General features: G+C 40.2%; 1 protein-coding gene across 3 annotated transcripts; it reads left to right on the forward strand.

Moving 5' to 3' along the window:
* The first annotated feature begins 3,617 nt into the window (after positions 1 to 3,617).
* On the forward strand, positions 3,618 to 18,882 carry b3gntl1 (UDP-GlcNAc:betaGal beta-1,3-N-acetylglucosaminyltransferase-like 1). 3 transcript variants are annotated; one of them, XM_072384253.1, is made up of 12 exons: positions 3,618 to 3,994; positions 4,826 to 4,942; positions 5,034 to 5,133; positions 6,615 to 6,679; positions 7,320 to 7,385; positions 8,396 to 8,491; positions 11,657 to 11,752; positions 13,547 to 13,671; positions 16,540 to 16,675; positions 16,822 to 16,890; positions 17,019 to 17,093; positions 17,865 to 18,882. In XM_072384253.1, exons 1-12 carry the CDS (start codon positions 3,896 to 3,898, stop codon positions 17,943 to 17,945), a joined length of 1,125 nt encoding a protein of 374 aa, XP_072240354.1. In that variant the 5' UTR covers positions 3,618 to 3,895; the 3' UTR covers positions 17,946 to 18,882. The 3 variants fall into 3 exon arrangements, with proteins under 3 accessions (XP_072240354.1, XP_072240356.1, XP_072240355.1); XM_072384255.1 differs by lacking the exons at positions 3,618 to 3,994; positions 4,826 to 4,942; positions 6,615 to 6,679 and having other exon boundaries at positions 5,112 to 5,133; XM_072384254.1 differs by lacking the exons at positions 3,618 to 3,994; positions 4,826 to 4,942; positions 5,034 to 5,133 and having other exon boundaries at positions 6,637 to 6,683.
* The last annotated feature ends 1,746 nt before the right edge of the window (positions 18,883 to 20,628 follow it).

A 20,628-nucleotide genomic window follows, 5' to 3' on the forward strand; every position in this document is an offset into this window, starting at 1 on the left:
CCGCACTCCTTTGTGCACAGTGAGTGAAGAAGTCCGTTCTGACGCAGGGAGTGAGAGACGTTGTCCATGATCAGTGCCAGCTTGCAACCATCTTGTCAACCACCTCCTTGGTGGAGGCCAGACGACAGTCCAAGACTGAGCTTGCCTTCCTGACTAGCTAGTCTTATTCTGTGCTGCTCTGTACATCCACTACCCAGCAGACCGCAGCATGAATAGGGCTACCGCTGATGCCACCACAGTATCACAAAATGTTTTTCACTGGACCTTTCACTGGTCTTCTCAGCAAAGGCAGCTTTGAGCTTTTTTGTACAGTAAGTCTATGTTAGTGGACCAGTCCTGTTTATCGTTGAGGTGAAGGCCATATAGGACGTTCAGAGGTATGTAAAGTTTAACACAGTTTACAACAAGGTGATTCAAAGTACTTATAAATTATAGATAATCATAAACAAAATTTACAGTGAAAAAAAGAGAAAGAGGTAAAGTGAAGTTAAAGTCCTTTATTTAAATTAAAATTCAAATAGTTATCGTCCTGGTCTTTGGTGCTCGCTGCTGAAAAGGAATTTATGTGAGATTTGTCAAATTTGTAGCACTGGTTAAATAATTCCTGCTTTTTTGCAAGTTAATGGGTTTTTTTTTCTGTTACCTGTTAATACACTAATTAAGAGAGCTGCTTTCACACGAGTGGGATGTGGGATGCTTTCCTATTGAAGTGTATCATCGTCTCCTTTGTCTCGCTGGTGTTTATGTGAAGATGGTTGAGAGCACACCAGCTGACAAAGTGCTGGGTTCCAGCTCATTCTCCTGTGATTCACATCCAACAGTGTCTGTTTCATCTGAGAACTTCTGCAGGTGACAGCTGTTTGTGTTGTAGCTGAAGTTTGATATGAAAGGGACATGGCACTGTACCCAAAGGAGCCAGAGGAATACCCGCTTTGTCCCCCAAATCACAGGTAACTGTACTTTAAAATGAAATACTTCCATTATTTTTACAAACTCCTCCCTTTGCAGCTGCAAACGCCAAACAAACAAATAAATCAAAGCTACCTACCCTATTCAACCACTAGATGGTAGTACTGACTGATTGTACAACTTTGTTGGTCTGCTGCAGTTTTTCTTTCCAGCTATTTAAAACTTCACACTTCACACAATTACCTGCCAGGTAGTCAATCGGTCAATACACTCAAGGCCCTGGGAAATAGATTCGACAACAATTCCACAGAAATCACAGTGCTGATTGTTACACAATTAGATCTCAGGCCCTGTATACACAAGGAAATAATTCAGCCTCACTCATAAGATACCATTCTCTGAGAAAATGAGAAAAAGTCATATCTGTCCTCCTAATATGTTAAAACTATTTTAAATGTTGCAGTTTTATGCTGGCAATAAGACCAACATAAGAAAAATTAATGTGTGTTGCATTACACCGTTCACACAGCTCTTTATTTATATCAAATCCACATTGATATTAATGTTTGTGACTCTATGTTCCCTGTCAACACATAGGTGCTGTTAGCTGCCAACTGACAGTGCCTGACCTACTGTGTGCCTGCATGTATTTCTGCACAAAATGAATTAAACAACTGCAAACTCTGTCCGGAAAAACTCATACAAAGTCAAAAATCCCCATTTCCTAAAGCAAAATTAAATTATTCAAGGAAATCCAATCATGTCCCTACACCCAGACACACTCACACACTTGTTTTCCCTTTCATTTCTGGCATTTCTGTCCAAACAAAATCAAGCGCAGTCTGATCACAGATTTAAACAGCTGCAGCCTCGACCTCCTCATACAGTGAATCAACTGGTGTGCACACTTGATAAGCAACATTGCCATGTGGTGTTGATTTGGCAGAGGAGGGGACATAAACAGGCAGCAGTGAGTTATTGTGGGAACAGTTGCGGTAGTCAGTGAAGACTATTTTCTACGGCAAAAGTGCCCATGAAATCATTAGAGCCTGTAGTGCAAGCAAATTAACATGATTGCTCAGAATAAAATCTTAACCTAAATCTTAACCTCTTAGATGGAAACATCTGAATAAATAATTGTCTGTTTCTTAATCATGCGTGGCTATGAACAGCTATCCATCTCTATTAGTTGGAAATCAAAACCTGGTTTGTTTCACAGTTTCATCAGTGCAGCGAAGTGATCTTTTGTGTTTCGCAAGACTATTTTGTGGCACACATACACTTGAGAAACTATCTTTGTTCCAGTCTTTTAAGCAGGTATTTGTGAAACAGTGCATCTGGAGAAAAGGGTCAAATATTCTCCAGATTTCACTCATCATGCACTCAAGCATGAGAGAATAATTCCAGGCCTTAGCCCCCCTGGAGCTGTTATTACTGGCCTGCAGTGGGGCAGTCGTCCAATTTAAAGAGGTATTTGAGTGATAAATTAATCTTAGACTCAACGAGGTGCTGTAACAATGTGGGAACAATTAGTCTGCTGGAGAAACTACTCATATTGTTTAATCATTCAAAGCAGCTTCTAAACTGCTTCCTGAGAGTCTCTGATTAAGTATTTTGTGTATGTATGTGTGCATGTAAAGAGACTAAGTATCAAGTATGAAAAGTTTTGTTAAGACACAAAATCGAACAAGAGACCAATCATACCCACTGTATGGTTTGCTAAGTCCCCTAATTAATAACATGGACAATGGATACTTCTTAATTACGGACAGATATTTTTTATTCCTGACTCAGACAATGACTGCAACATGTCAGTCAGTGACACAAACACAGAGGGACCCACTCACACAGTCAATCTCTCATGATTCTGTTACGGTAAAAAAAACGAGAACAACAGTCAGACCGGAGCAATATTTCAGCCCATCCTGTTTTTCTGTCTGCTCACCAAGACAAACCTCCCGTGCTACTGCTGCCAACATTAACATAAGAAACACACTGATGTGGTCCCCATTCAACAGAACAGGAAAGCTAGAGAGAAATTTACTGCTACATGTCATCATTGCCAAGTCTGTCCAAATAAAACAAAGATTAAAGTTTTCTTTAGTGAGTATTTACCTAATTTTCCTAACTTAAAAATATTTTTGAAACAACAGCATTAACAGAGCAACTTACCCTCACCAGGTTGTGCTTGAAAATGACTGTCATCATACATAACAACCTGTTGTGAAGCCCATGCAGTTAAGCACAACTACATCACAGAACCACTGAGTTGTGTGAACTCTACTCACTGATAAAGACCAGAAAATGTACATGTTGTGTAACTTTAATTATGGGGATAGTCCTTATTGTGTATCATATTAAAAAAGACGCATTTCTTATATGTCAAAAATGTACTTACTCGAGATAGGTTGTTCAAACAGCAGTATTTATTGAATACTGGAGGCAGTGCAAGACTACTACGCATGTACAAAAAAAATCACAAAATTAAAAAATGTTGCGTGCACGTGCGCCTTGTCATACAAACAAATATCAAATAACCGTGTCTTCATCAATTTACTTATTATTTCAAACGACTTCAGAAGCTGCCACAGACGTCATTGTTTGAGGTGATTGACATTAAAGAGAGCGAATCCAGTGTCCGTCCGTGTTTTGCAAGAGCCAATCAGCGTCTTAGATTGAATATTTGCGGAAGTTGCTACACAGTGCAAGTCCAAGCGACACGTTTGGGGAAAACTGTCGCAACGACCACCACTAATACTCACAGAACACGTTTTATTTAATAATCTTTGCTAATGCACGTCCATTTAATTCAAGAACTGTTCCAGGTTGAGCGCTCACTGACACTTTAATTCACGTGCTCACCTCGTGGCCCACTCCTTGACAGCAAATGTCTATCGTTTCCTCGATCATACTGATGCATTCTTTTCACGTTATATTTGATAAGCTAGCCTGAAGTCAAGCCAACAGGCACGTAAGTAGCGGGGACATGGACCCGAACCCACCGAAGCGGCTCCGAACAGCAGGAAGTGAAGTGACACAGACAGAAGGAGAGGAGCAGGAGGCGGAGGAGAGCGCAGTGGATGTGGTGGGTGATGATGGGCGCTCAACACAAAGGTTAACAGTGACGAACAGGAGAATAATAAGAGGAAGTGTTTAGCTTGTAGCGCCTGTTCACAGAGAGCTGTTTAAACACAGTTGGTGACATTTATTTAAAGTCACAGGCAGCATCACCGACTGTTGTTAAAACGGTTGTAATGTCCCTGCAGTAAATTAAGGCCTTTTACAGATGTGTTGCTTCCACTGGGTTCAGCGTGCACACTTATGGTCATTTTGAGTTAATTTCAGTATAATATGTATATATAGCACCAAATCACAGTAAATGTAATCACACTGTACTTCAAATATTTAGTACAGCTCAAGCCAACTATAATCCAGTTCACTGTCATTTTTTTTGTTGTTATATCTATGATCATGTGTTCATCGAATCTATAGCTGCGAAGAACACATAGCACTGAAAACATCTTCCAACACAGCTTATTATATTTGTTTTTGCACCTTTTTAGAATTTCAGTGTTACTTTTTCTCTTTTTTTTTAATTTCACTTCCCCCTTGGACTGGACTTTCACTAATGCTTCTGGTTGCAGTTGTTCCCTAGTTGCACAGCATTTGTACATCTGCACGTATACATGACACAAAAAAAAAAACAAATCCCCCAAAAATTTGAAAATGCTCAGCTAGACTTCAGAGGCTTCAGACACTCTGAATGCATTCAGTCATATCTTTTTTATTTGTTTATTTTGTCAGACAGATAAATGCCTACAGAAATTTCACCATTTGACAAAATCACCATACAACTGGGCATGCATGACTCAACTGTGCATGTGATGTGTGAACTTTCTTTTTCCTCTCTACTCAGAGTATTATCATGCCAGTGTACAATGCATCGTGTTGGCTTGACGAGTGTCTGCAGGCCATATTACACCAAGACTTTGCTGGATCCATGGAGCTGTCTGTGTTTGATGACGCTAGCACTGTACGTTTGCTTGTTTGCATATAAAAATGTCTAAATAGGCAGTTCAGTGAAACCTGGCGTAGTGTAACCTTCCCCTTCGCGTGTCATTCAGGATGACTCCAGGAAAGTGGTAGAGGGCTGGAAGGAGAGGCTGGAGGCGAGGGGCATCACAGTGGTTATCTCTGGTCACAACTCTGCCCAACCCAGAGGAGGTCAGTGGATTGTTTATATTGACTAACAGTCACTTTCCAGCCCCAAGTTCAGAAGTTTGTTTTCTTCATGAAACCTGATGTCCATGATATAAGCACAAACTTGACAAGTTCCCCAAAACCCATGTTCAGTTGTGTTCTTTTGTGCTTCAGCTGCTGCAAAATGATTCATAACTAACTAATGTTGTCCACTGATGTTGTGTCTGTTAAGAGTTCCTCTAAACTCTTTGTTGCATTTTAAATTTAAATGTCAAAGAAAAGGATAGTATTGAGGAATATACTTGACATTTAGTGAGGTTTTGATGCAGTAAAGCAAAATAGGTGATAATTAAAATGCAGGTCACACATAGTTGATTACCCAACTTCTGTTGGGCTTTGAAGTGAAACCCAGTATATTCAAACATGCAGTAAGCAGACATATGCTTAAATGATAAAGGGATTTTCTGGTGGAATTGTCTGAAGTGGTCAGTATCTTACATAGAGCAGGCAGCGGTCAGAGCGCTTTGAGTTGCAGAATGATGGAGGAATTCTGATGGGGGAGCTAAGCTAGTGGCGTGTCTGCCGTGTACATTTTCTTTATAAAGAAAGCCCTAAAAGGCAAACAGACATATTTTTTATTAAGATTTCTGTATTTATTCTCAATAAATGTCTGCTAATCTTGTATAACAGTGGCTTTGAACTGAACAGAAAAATTTAATTAAGCAGTTATTTGTATGACAAATGATTGTCTACTGAAACCCCGCTTTAAAAAACAAACAAAGAAACAACAGTTCTTCAATAAAAGATTTGAATTAGTGCAGAGTATTCCACCAAACACTGCTACAGCATATAATCATCTACCAACCAGTTTGTGTGACGATGAGCTGAATGAAATTCAGTTCTCTGCTGGGGTTCAGTCTCCAGTACTCTGTCACCTGTTGTCGGTGCTCAGTGAAAACGGTTGTAAGCTTTAATGCATATTTACCTTGTTTTTGCTCATAGTTTTGCCCCTCATCTTTTCATGTAAAAAGTTGTGTATGTGCAGTTAGTTTATTGTGTTAAAGATGTGTGTATGTTTTATCATTTGCACTCTGTCAAGAGTGGCTATCTAATTGTATTGCATCTGTGCGATGTCTATGAAGACATTCATTCATTTGTTTATTTATATATTCAAGTGCGTGTTGGTCTGTTTTAAGGCTGGAAAGTTGCCTGACTTGTCTTTCAGCCATCCTGCTCTGCTCTCTAAGAACTACAGCCACTGTTGCACTTTTTCTTTAATAAACTGACTACCTGCATGCCAACAAGAATGAGCGTGTTTGGAACAGTGTATAAAGGAAGTATAACTTTATCGTGCTAAATTTATCTTGAGATGCAAAGTGATATTTTTGAAGGGTCTTTTGCAGAACATCTGTTATTCCTTCACATGTTGTTGACAATTCTTTAAATGTTTTAAACGAAATTATGCAAGACGCATAAACATAATCAAACAGTTCTTTGTCTTTCAGTGGGATATGCAAAGAATGAGGCAGCGTCTCAGAGTTGTGGACAGTACTTGTGCTTTCAGGATGCGGTAGGTGTGCTTCATTCCACCGTCCAGATGTCTTTCATAATACACACAGTAGTGGGTCAAAGTTAATGAAATCGTATCAGTTTGTCTGAATATACACGCACACGACACGGCTCTCAGCAGCTCAGCGACTGTTTGACAGACCTGTCAGAACACACAAGTAACGAGCTGAAAGCGGTGTTTGGTATACATGGTGTGTTTTATGTGTGTCCTCCATGACAGCTGCTTTGGCTTTGATACAGCGCTTTATCGTTGCATGTCCGATTGTCACAGAGTGACTTTGTGGCTGACCACTGTTAAGATTTGTTTTTAAGCAGCTTGACTCACTGTTGTGCTGCTTATATTTCATGTCTTTCCGCCTCAGCTCTAATTTTGGATTTTATCTTGAACTCGCTGTTTGAACTGTACTTTTCTTCTAATCTGTATGTCAGAATTGTTCATTTTGGTAGCAACTATCAAACTCAAAAGTAGTTAATTTACACTAAATAATGATGATACAAAAATCATTCAGATCATTTATTTTTTGATCAGTCCTTAAATTCTGCTGAAAATCAGCAAGTCAAAGAAGTTAAATAGCACCTAAGCATTTTTTGTGTTTGTCTGTTGACAGGTGAGTTTGAATATTTCATTTTCTTATCCTCAGGATGATATTATGTTCCCCCAAAGAGTTCGTCTGCAGTATGATGCATCCGTCCTCCATCAAAACTCTGTAAGTTCTTTCTCAAGTAGCTGTTTGCTTACTCACTTTCCTTCCTTTTCTTTTGTGTGCTGCTTTCACCCCTGCTCTCCTTGTTTTCTCTTCACTTCTCCTTCTCTCTCTCTGAAAAATAAAAGTTATTCATGTCGTCTGTGTGAGTGAGCATGTGTGAGGGCGTGCATGTCCATGCAGCTGGCACGCAGAACAGTGTGAGTATCCGGTGTTGATGCTTTCTTTGGCGTGCCAGGTCAGAGGTTGAAGGTTGCATGTGTGAGGGGAAACGAGAAAGACTGTGTGGAGACAGCAGGCTTGCTGCCCTGCATAAACAACCTACCCTTTTCTGTAATATTTTATGGTTCTGACAAAAAAAGGGTGATCCTCTGTTTTGTTTTTCAGTTTTATGTTGCTTCTCTCCTCTTGATGGAAGCCCTTCTTTACTTTTCCATTATTTCTTTCTTCGGGGATTGAACTTGTACGTACAAAGACCCTTTCCAGAAAAAGCTCATTTTCTAAATTCCAATAAAAACGTCTGTTTGTAATTCGTTAATTCCATTGGGTCATTTTTAACAGACACAGGTTTGTCACAGACATTTGAAAAATAGAAACAATAAGCAATGTTAATTGTTGCAGTTTTCAGAGGCATTTGTTTCCAGTCTTGCTGAACATAAGATTTCAGTTGCTCAACAGTCTGTGGTTGTTGTGGCCTGATTCTCCTTCTTATGATGCTCCGTACATTTTCAGTAGGAGCCGAATCTGGACTGCAGACAGGCCAGTGTAGCACACACAGTCTTTGCCTATAAAGATATTTTTCTGCATTTCAGAGGTGGTTAGAACTTAAACTAACTTAAAATGATCTGATTCAAATGTTCATCTTGTATCCAGTAAGCTGCTCAAAATGTTTATTATCAAGGCCTCCGAGTGAAATCTGTGGTCATCTTGGTTTTTGTGGGCAGCTAAACTTACAAAGAACAATAAATGTGTTTATTACTCTCTTAAGGTCTGCCTGTGTGTTTTCATAACAGCTGATTGGCTGTAGAGTCCAGAGGCTGCCGGAGGGATCTACAGAACGTTACACCCGCTGGATCAACTCTCTCACTCCGGATCAGCTTGTTTCACAGGTAAATAGATGAGTCTCTGTATAGTATGTGTTTGGATGTTGATGAATATGTGTGGTTAATGTGTATATGAGAGGTCATGTGTCAGGCTGCCACTAGGTCAGACAGAAACAGGATACGTACCTGCTGTTTGCAGTTTCCACGGAAATGTGGCAGTGGAGTGGAGGGTGGAGGCAGCGTCGCTCCTGACCTCGCTGTGCATCACAGACCCACGAGAGGAAACGGGTCATGCTGCCAGCAGGGCAGGGGGGGGGGGGGGGGTTGGTAGTGGAAAAGTGAATTTGGCAGAAACAAAAAGTAGTATGAGCTTGCTGTTGTCCCCCAGCCAATCGTGCAGCAGATGAATCCTGTTAACATGATGAAAAATACAACACATCACTGCACTTTAAGTATTTTGTTGCTCGAGTTTGTGAAATAATTAGCCTCCTGTATGCTGTTATCGAGGTCACCTTTCCCCTCTTCCTGTGCTTCAAAGCAAATACGTTGGAGCAGCTCATTGGAGGGCCAGTAGGAAACAAGTGTGGGTCATCGTGACCAAATGTTGAGTCTAACACTGTTGAGCTGTCATTTTGACATGTCACAGCAGGAAAAACCTTGAAGAACATTAAAAGAGAACTGAGTTTTACACATCAAAGTTGGTTCACTGGCTTTCTGTTGAAAAGAGTTGTTCTCCTGAGGGAGCAGCGCATAGTCAAATTTTCACTGTCAGTTTCTCTCCTCTGCTTCCCTCAAGTCTGTCACAATGTCTGTATGTTAAAGACATCAAAGAGACACGAGTGTTCCTGCCAACGTTTGACCAAATTCTGCTCAGTCTCCTCAGCTGCGCTCTCTGTCATGTTTGTGGTATGTTTTCCTTTTCCGGGTTTCCCTTCTCATATCCCCTCACTCAGTCCCCCACCAGCTCCTCCCTCGTGACTAGCTACTGTAATGATAGTCGGTCAGAGACTGGGATGTCTACTCAAGACTCTCAGACCACTTCTTTGAAGTGTTCACATACTGATGGATGATCATTGATACAACTCGGATTTTACTTAGACTTGGTTGAATCACTGTTTGCCTCTGCTGTATGCTCAGCTTAATTTCTTTTGAACCTACTTTTAGTTCATCCCGAATGTCTGGTGGCCTTCAGTGTAAGGAGACAGTTTGTTTCCTCTCTAGATCATGTTGTTTGCCTCCTTTTTTCTTTGTAATTGATGTCTTAGAAACGCTGCTGTTAACAGCAGTATATATCTGTAAATGGGGAAAATTGATGTGTATATTGGCACTTCAACTTCTCCTACTTTACTTCCACATTGAAGGGGCCAGTTAGATTGGCTGCAAGCCAGTTCTGTTGAGCTCTGACAACATTAATGTTCTGTAGGTTGGAGTGCAGTCATTATTCTCTCATGTATGTATTTTGCAATAAAGATGATGATGTCTCAAGATGTCTCACATCTGTCATTTATTGTTTGAAGAGCCTGCTTACAGGGGTGGACAAGACAGAATCTTTACAAACAACGTTTGCCTTACTTACTTAGATTATTCATGAAATGATAAGTGAAAGTAATTTATGTTTAGATTGGAATTTGAAGTATCTGATTTAACAAAACATACTGTCACCAAGGATACAAGACAAACTGAAATCACCCTCTGAAACACAGGGACACATTATCACAATCTGCTTAACTACTCAACAGACATTCCAGGATTTTTGTAATATATTAAGTTTCATGGAGCATGAGAATGAGATCATACATTGATTCTGCAGACTTGAAAGCCGCCTCTTTTTCCTTCCCCTTTCGTCACTTTATCTGCCTTTGCTTTTTACTGTTTGGACAAAGAAATGGAAGCTGACTTAGTTAAACTATAAATTTGCTCAGTGTTCCATTTGAGTGTTCATCTGTGTGGCATTAGATATAGTTATCCAAAAAACACCCCTACCCCTGTGATTGCTCACTCACACAATGACTCAATCAGAATTTGGTGTTTTCCCAGAGTTAATTCTTATTCCCCTTATTCATGTTTTGGCCACAACTTACATCTGCAAAATGTTGCAATATTACAACAGAAGGGCGAAGAGACATATGTAGGTGGACACACAATTTGCACTCACTCACTAGATTAGATTCTGTCCAGCTGTTGGACTTGCTGAATCCAGATGTTTAGCACATTTTTTCTTAATCTCTGATGCATTTCTGTCCTGCGGTAGTCACACACATGAACACACGTAGGCGCACAGAGGGGGGGGGATCAAACTGGAGTGGTTTTCTGATTCACAGTGCAAAAACATCACTGTTGAAAAAACAGACGAAAGGAGGAACAAGAAGGGGTGGGGGCTTGGAGAGGGGGCTGGGCACCGATGGAAAAAATGAGTTGGGGGTTGCGTTTGTGAAAAGGGAAATGTATAGACCATGATGTGGTTCTGATGTATGAAAGAGTTTGCCGTCAGAAGGAGGACAAGAAGAAAAGACAAACTCATTAGCCAAAGATTATGTGTAGGAGAATAAAAGTGCGTCCTTCCCTTCCACACTGCTGTAAGAGAGTACATGTAGCTGTATTTTGCCCTTTTTTGTTTTCAGGATGAGAAGGAAATCTGTTGTTCTCCTATCATGACAAGAAGTTTTGTATAACTTACATTTTCATTGAAATATTTTAGCGACATGTATGTCGACGCTCTTGCAACATCATGCATCCCTGCGGAGATCAGAGGCAGTTCTTGTGGTGGCCCAACATCTTAACAGTTATTTTAATTTTTTGATCTTTGTGTTTCTTTGGTTGCAAAATGGAACTTCACAGCTTACTGTGGCTTAAAGTAGGGAAGGAAGTTTTGGAACAAAATTAATAGAAGATTGATAACTTGTGTTCTTTGAACAATAATCCTAAGTATACACACTTTTTTTAAGTTCTCTGATAAATTTGAATACAGTATAATCCAACAGATCTGTCACAAAGTCCTCATTCAGGAAAATTCTGTTTTCTTTTTGTTGGTACCGTCAGATGTTAAGACAAGTGAACTTTTACTACGGTCATGGTGTTGCAGCTGACTGCACTTCATATATGGTAAAATCATGTTATATCGAAATGTGTTTCTTATATTCTCTTGTGTATGGTGTTGAGCTCATGATAAATGGACTGTACATATCACTCCAAGTGGTCTGTTTTATATTCTTGCCTGGTTTTGGGTTTTAGGTGTACACCTCCCACGGGCCCACAGTTGTCATGCCGACATGGTTCTGCTCAAGGAAATTGTTCCTGAAGGTTGGTCCATTTGACGAGGGCGGCAAGGTGAGGGGTCACTCTCAAACTGTTCCCAAAACCACCTCTGTATGGTGTCAGTGTACCCAGAATGAACTAGCTTGTGTTACGTGTCCTCTGACCAACTCAGACAGCAAAAGTGTTTCTAACTTTAGCAGACACCTACACTCGGTGGCATTGTAACAGTTTCTCACCTAAAACATGGATATATTTGTTTAATTTTGAAGTAACTATTCTGGAGTTATCTGTCCAGCCTTGTAAACCTGCTGGTTGGGACCAGCTGATTGATTCAATTCAAAGTTGATATGAAGTTCTAGATTTTGGATGGCAGTGTACTTTAATGGATTCAATCAAGTGGAAAATTACACTCTAAACTTAATTCAACTGATTAACAATTGAAGCAGTTTAGTCAAGTAGTTTATTTTGTTCTGTAGTTAGTGCCTCAATGCCATGCTGTTTAAAAATTACACAAATGAAACAAATGTGTGAAGTGACAGACAAACCAATCGCGTTTGTATTGTTGAGCGAGGCTTCAGTTGTCATAGACCACATCATTCCTTGCTTGGATAATAATACAAGCCTCAAATTGAAGCTTCATTTTAAATTGCCAGTTCTTCTTGAGTTGCTTCAGAGCTTCGATTCATGGCTTCCATCACTATAAACCAGGCTTCATAGTGTTGTCAGTTGGTGGCTGTAAAAGCTGCATTGATGTGTGAAGTGGGTGCTAAACAGCAAAACATTGGTGAATGAAGACACACACACAAAAACAACAACAAAACTCAATTGTTTGTGGCCAGATATGTCTGTGAGTGTTGGCCATGTTTATTCTCTTGGTACACAAACAGCTGACCGTTCATGTGACCTGCTGTATGAGGAATATTTTTGGCACGTTTGAGCTTATATCCTAAATGCATTTCCATTTTCACTAATGTGCCACAGCTCAAAAATAAGAAGCTAAAACCACCTTTGGCAACCATAAAAAAAGAAAAATTTTAGAAAATGGTTTCCACCAACCATTTTCTTATGTACAACTTAAAAATACACATCAAGAAATGTTTATCATATCTAGAGAACTCTGAAAGTACTTCCCATTCATTTTGTGAGGCAAAGACTAGCAAAAAGCTATTTTCCACGATAGCCATGTTTCCATTTATTAGCAGAGCAAATCTGATGCAATTTTATGAAAAGCTGCAAAAACAAAATAAAAAATCTTGTTTCCATGAACTTGTTTAAAGCACTTAAACCAGACTGTGTAGTTTCACAAGAGGGTGGCAGTATATGCTACGTTACTAGCAGCTGTGACTCAGTAAAAGAAGTAGATGTCCTCACAGGAAACAAAACTCTGGGGGTAAAAAAACAGCCACGAACATTCTTAAGATGAAAATAGAGTGAATCTCTTGAGATTTCTGGGACATTATGTCATATCTGGAAAGATATGGCTGTTAGCCATGTGAGTTTATACCTTACTGTCTCAGACTGGAGACAGCTGGTGAGTGACATCATCATGATAGCTGCCAGTTCCAGACGGACTTTTTCTGTTTCCATACCTCCGAATTCAAGTCTTAATCAGAACAGAAAAAAAGCAAAGGTGAGCGCATAAATTTGTGACGTACACTCATGGAACAGTTTTTGATTTCTTACACTGTTTCCATTCACCTTTTTCTTATTAAGACCAAAAACAGTAATGGAAATCTATTTATTAAAACAAATGATTCCGACCTAAGATGACCTCAGTATTCAATATTTTGACCTGACCACCTGCGGCAGTTACTGAATCCTTACCTCACATCATGTCTCTCTCTGTTTTAACTTCTTTGTCTCCAGGGAGTCCCGGAGGATCTGCTCTTATTCTACAAGATTCTTCGTCAGGGAGGGGGTCTGCTCAGGGTCGACGAGTGCCTGCTGGTTTATCGTTACCATGAGAAGGCCACCACTCATTCTGTAACAGCGTCAGTCTCACAATACACCCTCATTCCCACTCAGCTGCACTCACACGCAGATACTTGGACACTGTGTTGATCCTCCACCTACACGCAGCTGCCCACTGGCATCCCAGAGTTTCTCAGGGCTCTCACAGCCAAATATGTACGCAAACACGCACACACATACTGGCATGTTTTCGTAATCTTGAGATTTTCAGACTGTGTATTTGGAATTCCAGTCACTTTCCCAGCATTTAAATCAGGAATTTCAACCTTCTTTTTCTGGAATGTTCAGTATCCTCCCCTTGCTGCATGGAGGGAATCGGATCTCAGTGTGAACAGAAGTGTTTGACATGTTGTGTGTGGGGGGAGCTGACATTCCTGCTGTTGCCCATGTTTCACCACGCAGTGTCTACAGGTGTGTATACGTGTGCCTCTACATGTAAAACACAACAAAGAAAAAGGTCTTTCCTGACCCCCCCCCTCCCTACACATCCCCACCTTTCATCCCCTCTGTCCTGTTAGTTCTCCTTCTTTTCCTCTTTCCCTCCTTCCTTCCTCCCTTCCCGCAACTACTGCTCGTATATCTGCCTGTGTTGACGCACTCCTTCACCGATCATCCTCCTCTGTGTCTTCATCTATCATCTTTCTATTTTTGGAGGTCTATTTCAGTCATGACTACTTTACACTCTCCCCCACTTCTTGTCACCCCCTCCCGTCCATTGCCAGCCTTACTTTGTTGAAATGAACCCATCATCTTATTCTGTGTCTGACACATAAATGTCACTGTAGACGACCTGTATATGAGGTTTGAAGTTTTTTTTAAGTTATTATTTATAGCACCAAAGAGATGCGTTTATAAAGGTGAGTGAAAGGCGAGTATCTCTTTATATCGTTGCCATGTCTTGGAATTAAAGGCTATTTTTGTTTAGATTTAGGAATACATTCCAGTTTGTGTTCTTCAGTGATGGTTCATTCATGGTCTCTGCATCGGTATGCAGACGCTGAGCATGGGCAGCTATTTATTCATACTGCAGGAAGGATACATTTCTGTGTGCTTTGGAGATGAATAGTAATTATGTTATTGTGAGGGTCCTTGTCCCTCACATTTAACACGTGAAACCCACATGGCTTCAGTGGATATTTTTGAAAGGCTTGCTCTGTGTTTGCATAGAAAGTGTGGAAGCCTTTTACAGATTGGGTTGCAGCATCATATACGATTATTCTTGAGGTGAGCCAGCCACTATAAAATAGTCTGCAGCTGGGAAGCCTGGCCTTCCGGTCCAGAGCTCAGTGGGGTGACATACTGTGGAGAGAATTTTAAATGATTTTTCGTCAGGGGGTTTTATTCCCTCCATGTGTCCTTGCACTCTTTTTCTACAGTCGCCACCTGGGTATATCTAAGCAAATAGGTAAGAGCCTTCCACTGGAATAGTACTGCAGTGATTAATCTGTTTAACCTTAACTCATACAGAGAGTAGCTTCTTACTCCTTAAATAACTATGCCAGAAGACAACATGTTACTCTGTTTCAGAAGACTCAAATTATTGGTCTGCTTCATTCAAACTTTATGACTACAGTGGGGGTTTTTTTAAGTCCCAGAAATCATCAGAGATCGCTTTAACATTTGATGAACAAAAATCAAAGAGTGTCAACAGTTGAACTCACTGCAGTGTCTAATGGTGAAAATTATTTCCACATTTCCACACACACAATGTGAAGCTATTTGGACTGAACAGCTGCGAAGTCTTAAGAACATCACTTATAAGTGAAGCTAATTGGGGGAAAAAAGGCGTTGCTTTGCTGTAGAATATAAAGATTGGACTCTGGAGCAATGGAAAAAGGTGATGTGGTCTGATGAGTCCACATTTAAATTGTTTCGGTATGATGGGAACATCAGGCGAAGAAGAACAGCAGATGAAGTGCTGCACCCATGATGACTATTGTCTACCGTACAAGTTTGTGGGACAGTGTTATGATCTGGGGTTGCCCTAAAACCAAGGTCAGCTAACAAACTGAATAAGTCTTTCCATAAATATTTCTTTTCTTTCATTATGGCACAGGCATATTCCAAAATGGCAATGCCAGGATTCATCAAGCTCAAATTGTGAAACAGCAGTTCTGGGAGCATGAAAAATCATTTCCACACATGGACTGCCCACCACTGACTCCAGATCTTAACCCCATTGAGAATCTTTTGGATGAGTTGGAGAGGATATTATGCAATGGTCTGACTCTCACACCATCGACACAAGATCTTGACAGAAAAGTTCTAACAATACATAGGTTTATATGTCAACGTGTGCTTTAATCAAAGCTAAATGTTTTGGGTCAGGCAGTGAATATTCATTGGAAAGCTCTAAATAATGAGCACTGTCTTGTTGTAGCCCCTTTTTCCCCTGGTGCAGGCGCAGTTGGCCATGCTAGTGGTGCATACACACTGCAATGGCCAAAGGTTTTGCGTTTATGTGGATGTCCACAGACCTTCGCCGAGTTTGAAAGATGGCACAATTTACATCACATGGAAACTTTTGGATCTGCTAAAAAGAAGCAGCCTTTAGATGACAAGACACTGTGGTCACGTCACCAAAGAGAGATTTCCAAACAACCAGCTAAACTCCAGGCAATCAGTGCTTCCTGTCATAAATCAGTCCAGCGTGTAACAACTGTAAAACAAAGTCTTTCACACTCATTTGTTTTGATAAACAAGACGCATTGGATAACTGTATCCTGGCTGCTTAACACTTATCACACACACATTTTTTTAAACTGAACTAACAGTTGATCACAGAATAAACAAAACGTTCCTGATAGAGGCCCACAATCTTATAGTCCATTGAGCTTCAACTATGAGAACATCTCTCAATTACAACTTTCTCTTCTCTCTGTTTCCAGAGAGACTATTTGGAAGCTACGAGTTGACTTCCTGCAGGAGAGAGTTCTCAGCCAGTGTGAGAACTTCACCATATGGAACGCTGGGAAACAGGGCCGGAAGCTGTACCGAAGCCTGAGCCAGACCAATCAGAGGAAAGTATGTTGATTTTCAGATGCAAAACACTCACTGAATTGTGTGTTTTTCTGTTTCTGGCCTTAATTTCCACATAAATGCGAAACACAGTGAAAGAAGTTGTGAAATATGAGTGTGTGAGAGCATTCAGCGCTGTACTGTTACATTAGGTCAAAGCTTTCTGTGATGTGGATGAGAACAAGATCCAGAAAGGCTTCTACACGTATGAGGAATCCAAGGTGAGATCGCTGCAGATACAAAAAAACATTAAGGATTTGATTCATCCAGCTACTTTATTCCAATGAATTCAGTTTTAGCAAAGCTCTGGGCAACAGTTAAAAAAATTTTTTTGTTGATATCACTCCAGGAAAGACCAAAGCCCAAAGTCCCAATCCTGCACTACAAAGATGCCTCAGGCCCCTTCATCATTTGTGTTAAACTGGTGAGCAGAAAAGAGTTTGTGTTTTGCATGTTTGCTGTTTCTGACTGCCTGTCCCTCAGGTCTGTTATCCAACTTAACATAATGAACGAGGGCGTGTGCCCAGTAAAGGACGTAACACACACAAACACATGGGAGCCGTCAGGAAATGGTTACAGACCTGATCTTTGATCACATGATGCTTGTGCAAACATCTGATGCTGTCACAATTTAACACGTGTCGGGGCTTTATAGTGGTTTTATGCTCTACTCCAATAGCTGTTTCCTAAGATAATGCTATTCTGTTTTGCTTTTCATTTGTTTATTAGTACTAAAACAAGCCCTCACAGTTGCTCTGGAAGTGAAATCTATAATTGCCTTTTTATCACCCAGTCAGATTCAGATTCAAATCTAGGGTGACCCCACCTTAGGGGTCTGCTAATTGCTCAATTATGGGAATTGTGAGCAGTAATCAGAGAACAAGAAGGCCTGGACTCAATCATGCTCGTTTTGTCTCTCATTCTTTAAAACACCCACACATACACAGTCACCTGGTCTCAATCACACGTGTTTCACCCAGATGTCAAATAACCATAATCAACAAGTTTATTCATTTGATCTGTTCTCTCAGGCTGCAGTTCTTTACCGCAGGTGTGTCGGACACTGTCAGCTCTGTGTTAAACTTTTGACTTACTTTGAGTCCAAAAAGAAACAGCATTGCAAAATATAATGCGTCTTGAACAAGATGTTATTTAACCATGTTTTTGTATTTTTCTTGTTGTTTTTCATTTGTAGGACATGACGGGAGGTGTTCTGGAGGAAAATCTTAACTCCTTACAGCTGAAGGAGGGAATAGATTACTACCATTTCAACTGACTGCTCAGGGTGATGCAGAAGACCACCGCAGCCCTGCAGGTTAAACAGGCAGAGGAATGCAGAGCTCTGGATTACGTAAACAGACGCAAACTGGGTGATAGGCTGATAACAGGGAGATGAAGTGAACTCTGCAGCAGAGTGACGGACAGTAACAATGGAAGGAATGAGACGGTTGTACATTTGTTGTTTTCATGTGCCAAAATGGGGAAAAATTTGAAGTCATCAAAGTTTGACTTGGCAAAGCTGTCTGCCCTGATTTTTCCGCCTCTGTAACCACAGAACTGCTGTTGTGACAATTAGCTCTCTCAGTGGAGCTTTTAGGAGTTATTGCACATTTTAGGCAGTTTTCCTTTTTCATCTTCTTTGTCTCATATTAGTTTCATATTGTAAATATGCATTTTAGCCTCAGTATCAACATTCCATCACATTCAAGTCTCACTTTTTATGTCCAGTTTGTTTAATTTGGAAATTGGACAAATCTATCAGCAACTTTGGTCCAATTTTGAGGGTCTGTGTCACACTCAGGACACGAGACTCTGCAGTCATGTATCAAATGTTGTGTATCATCCTGTTTGTTCGTAGAAGCAGCGACCAGAGGTGTTCTTCATCTGACGCCATTTGACTCTAGCCAGCATAACATTTAAATGCAAGTTTAAGAAATTAAATGATCCCAAACAGGTGATTTCCTTTTAAAATTCTGCCATGATTGCATTCAATGAAAATGTACTCTCCAGTTTTTACTGTGTGGTTATAGCAACTAACTCCAACTAACTCTTCTATAAATTATGCAAATCTGAAGGTGGTGGAAGAAAGAGGACGATGGATGCTTTGGTAAATTAAATACAAAGAAGATAGTGTAATGGATTTTCACTTTTCAGAGCAAAGCAATCTGCTGTTCAGTGTTCACCAACATAAAGTAAAGTGTTTTGTAATCGTATGTGGACTAAGCTTGTTATTAACTAAACTGTATACTTGAGCATGTGTTTGAGCCACAGAAATTCCCATCACAGAAGGTTCAATAAAAGAGGGATGTTTTACGACCAGATTTCTAAACAGTTCTCCTCTGATGCAACCGTGTAAAATCAGATACACGCAGACATCTGCTACAAATGAACAAATATGGGTTCTGCTCAAAGTTCTTTTTTTTTCACTGCGTCTCTTATGAAATCTAAAGAACAATGAACTCTTTAAGCGGGTCCAGTTGTGACATATAAACACATTAAAAAGTTTATTTTACCTCACAAAGAGAGGAGTTTTTCTGCCCAAAGGTAAACAGACCTTTCCCCACAAAATCTCCCCCTGTGTTTCCTGCTTCTTCAGCGTGGTCTGCCTGACTGTAAATCTGGCCACAGCAAATTAAAGAGAAGCAGGAATGATGTTGAAAAGCGCATGTTCTATTCAGCCGAACTTTCAGTCTCACATGCTTTATTATAGACTGAGAATGACATCACATGGTGGTGTGAAAGCACACTGCCACTGCACCATTTCCGAGTGTTTCAACTCTGCCAGGTATGAAGTGAAGGTCCCTTGTCTCTGCCACCCACAGTGTAGTTTCATGTAGGGGCTTAGAAAAAGATCACTTCAGCTTAGCACATACTCCACATCCCTTTTCCTTCCTCTGTGATCTACAGACATTTTGTGTTTTCCTTCCAGAGTGGATCTTGGTGCAGTCGCACCCATATGTTGTCATTGTGTTGGTCATTTTATCTAACATTTAGTTTCTTGTTTAATAGATTTACTGTTTTGTTCATATAAAGACAAATTTAAAGCTTCATTTTTCTCGGCTTACTTGAGTAACAACTCATTCAAAGTGTATACAGTTCTGCAACTATAAGGTGCTTTGGATGAATGGACTCCATTGGTATTTTATAAAGCAAAGCTCCAAAGTAAGTTGTTTAGATAAAGCCATGTTCTGTCTACATATATCCTGTCTCCTTTACCCACTCTGCCCTCATGATAAAGCACTTGTTGGATGATCAGAGTGAGCTCTAATGGAGAATCTATGAGAGAGGGTAAACAGAGCTTTACTCAATGTTTACACTCTGCCTCTCCTCAGACATCAAAACTGATAACTAGCACCAGCGCGTACAATGAATGACCCTGACCCTGGAGCTTGCGTGGTCAAATAAGCCGTCTTGTGGAGACAAAGACGCACAGACAGCTGCAAGATCTCTGAGCAGTGCAGCTGATAAGAGAAAGAGATAAAGAGTCGGTGTGTTTGAGGGAAGAGAGGTCACAGAGGTCTGACACTGAGGGCTTTTTCATTCACCTGGAACAGCCCCACATTCCTTTGTTTCAACATCTTTCTGTAGATGTAAAATGTGTGTTTAACTGGAAAGGACAAACTGGTATGAAACCAGTAAGATGGTGATTGATATGGATAAGCTAAGCTGCAATACAAAGTGGCATTACACTTCCTAATTTTATATTTTAGCAACAGTTTAACTACAGAAATGATGTGGAAATTATTTGTAGAGAAAGCAATGCATACATGTGCCACTGAAAGACAACTGGACAGTTAGAAGTACAAAGAGGATGATGAGAGTTAGCAACAATGTGGAAGACTGACAAACTTCTCATTTATGCAACTTGTTGTCATTTTTCTGAAAAACAAAACAAGACAATCCTGCTCAGAATTCTGAGCATTCCTAAATTTCTATGTAACTTTGATTGAATTCAGGAA

The sequence above is a fragment of the Leuresthes tenuis genome, unplaced genomic scaffold (genome assembly GCF_036924035.1).
Source record: "Leuresthes tenuis unplaced genomic scaffold, fLeuTen1.0.hap1 SCAF_4, whole genome shotgun sequence".
NCBI classification, from domain to species: domain Eukaryota; kingdom Metazoa; phylum Chordata; class Actinopteri; order Atheriniformes; family Atherinopsidae; genus Leuresthes; species Leuresthes tenuis.

Bases quoted from the DNA above. Each gene is read 5' to 3' on its own strand.
- b3gntl1 (XM_072384253.1), top strand. From the start codon at position 3,896: ATGGACCCGAACCCACCGAAGCGGCTCCGAACAGCAGGAAGTGAAGTG. The intron at 16,891-17,018 runs GTGAGATCGCTG...ATATCACTCCAG, and splicing joins ACACGTATGAGGAATCCAAG to GAAAGACCAAAGCCCAAAGT. The intron at 17,094-17,864 runs GTGAGCAGAAAA...TTTCATTTGTAG, and splicing joins TCATCATTTGTGTTAAACTG to GACATGACGGGAGGTGTTCT.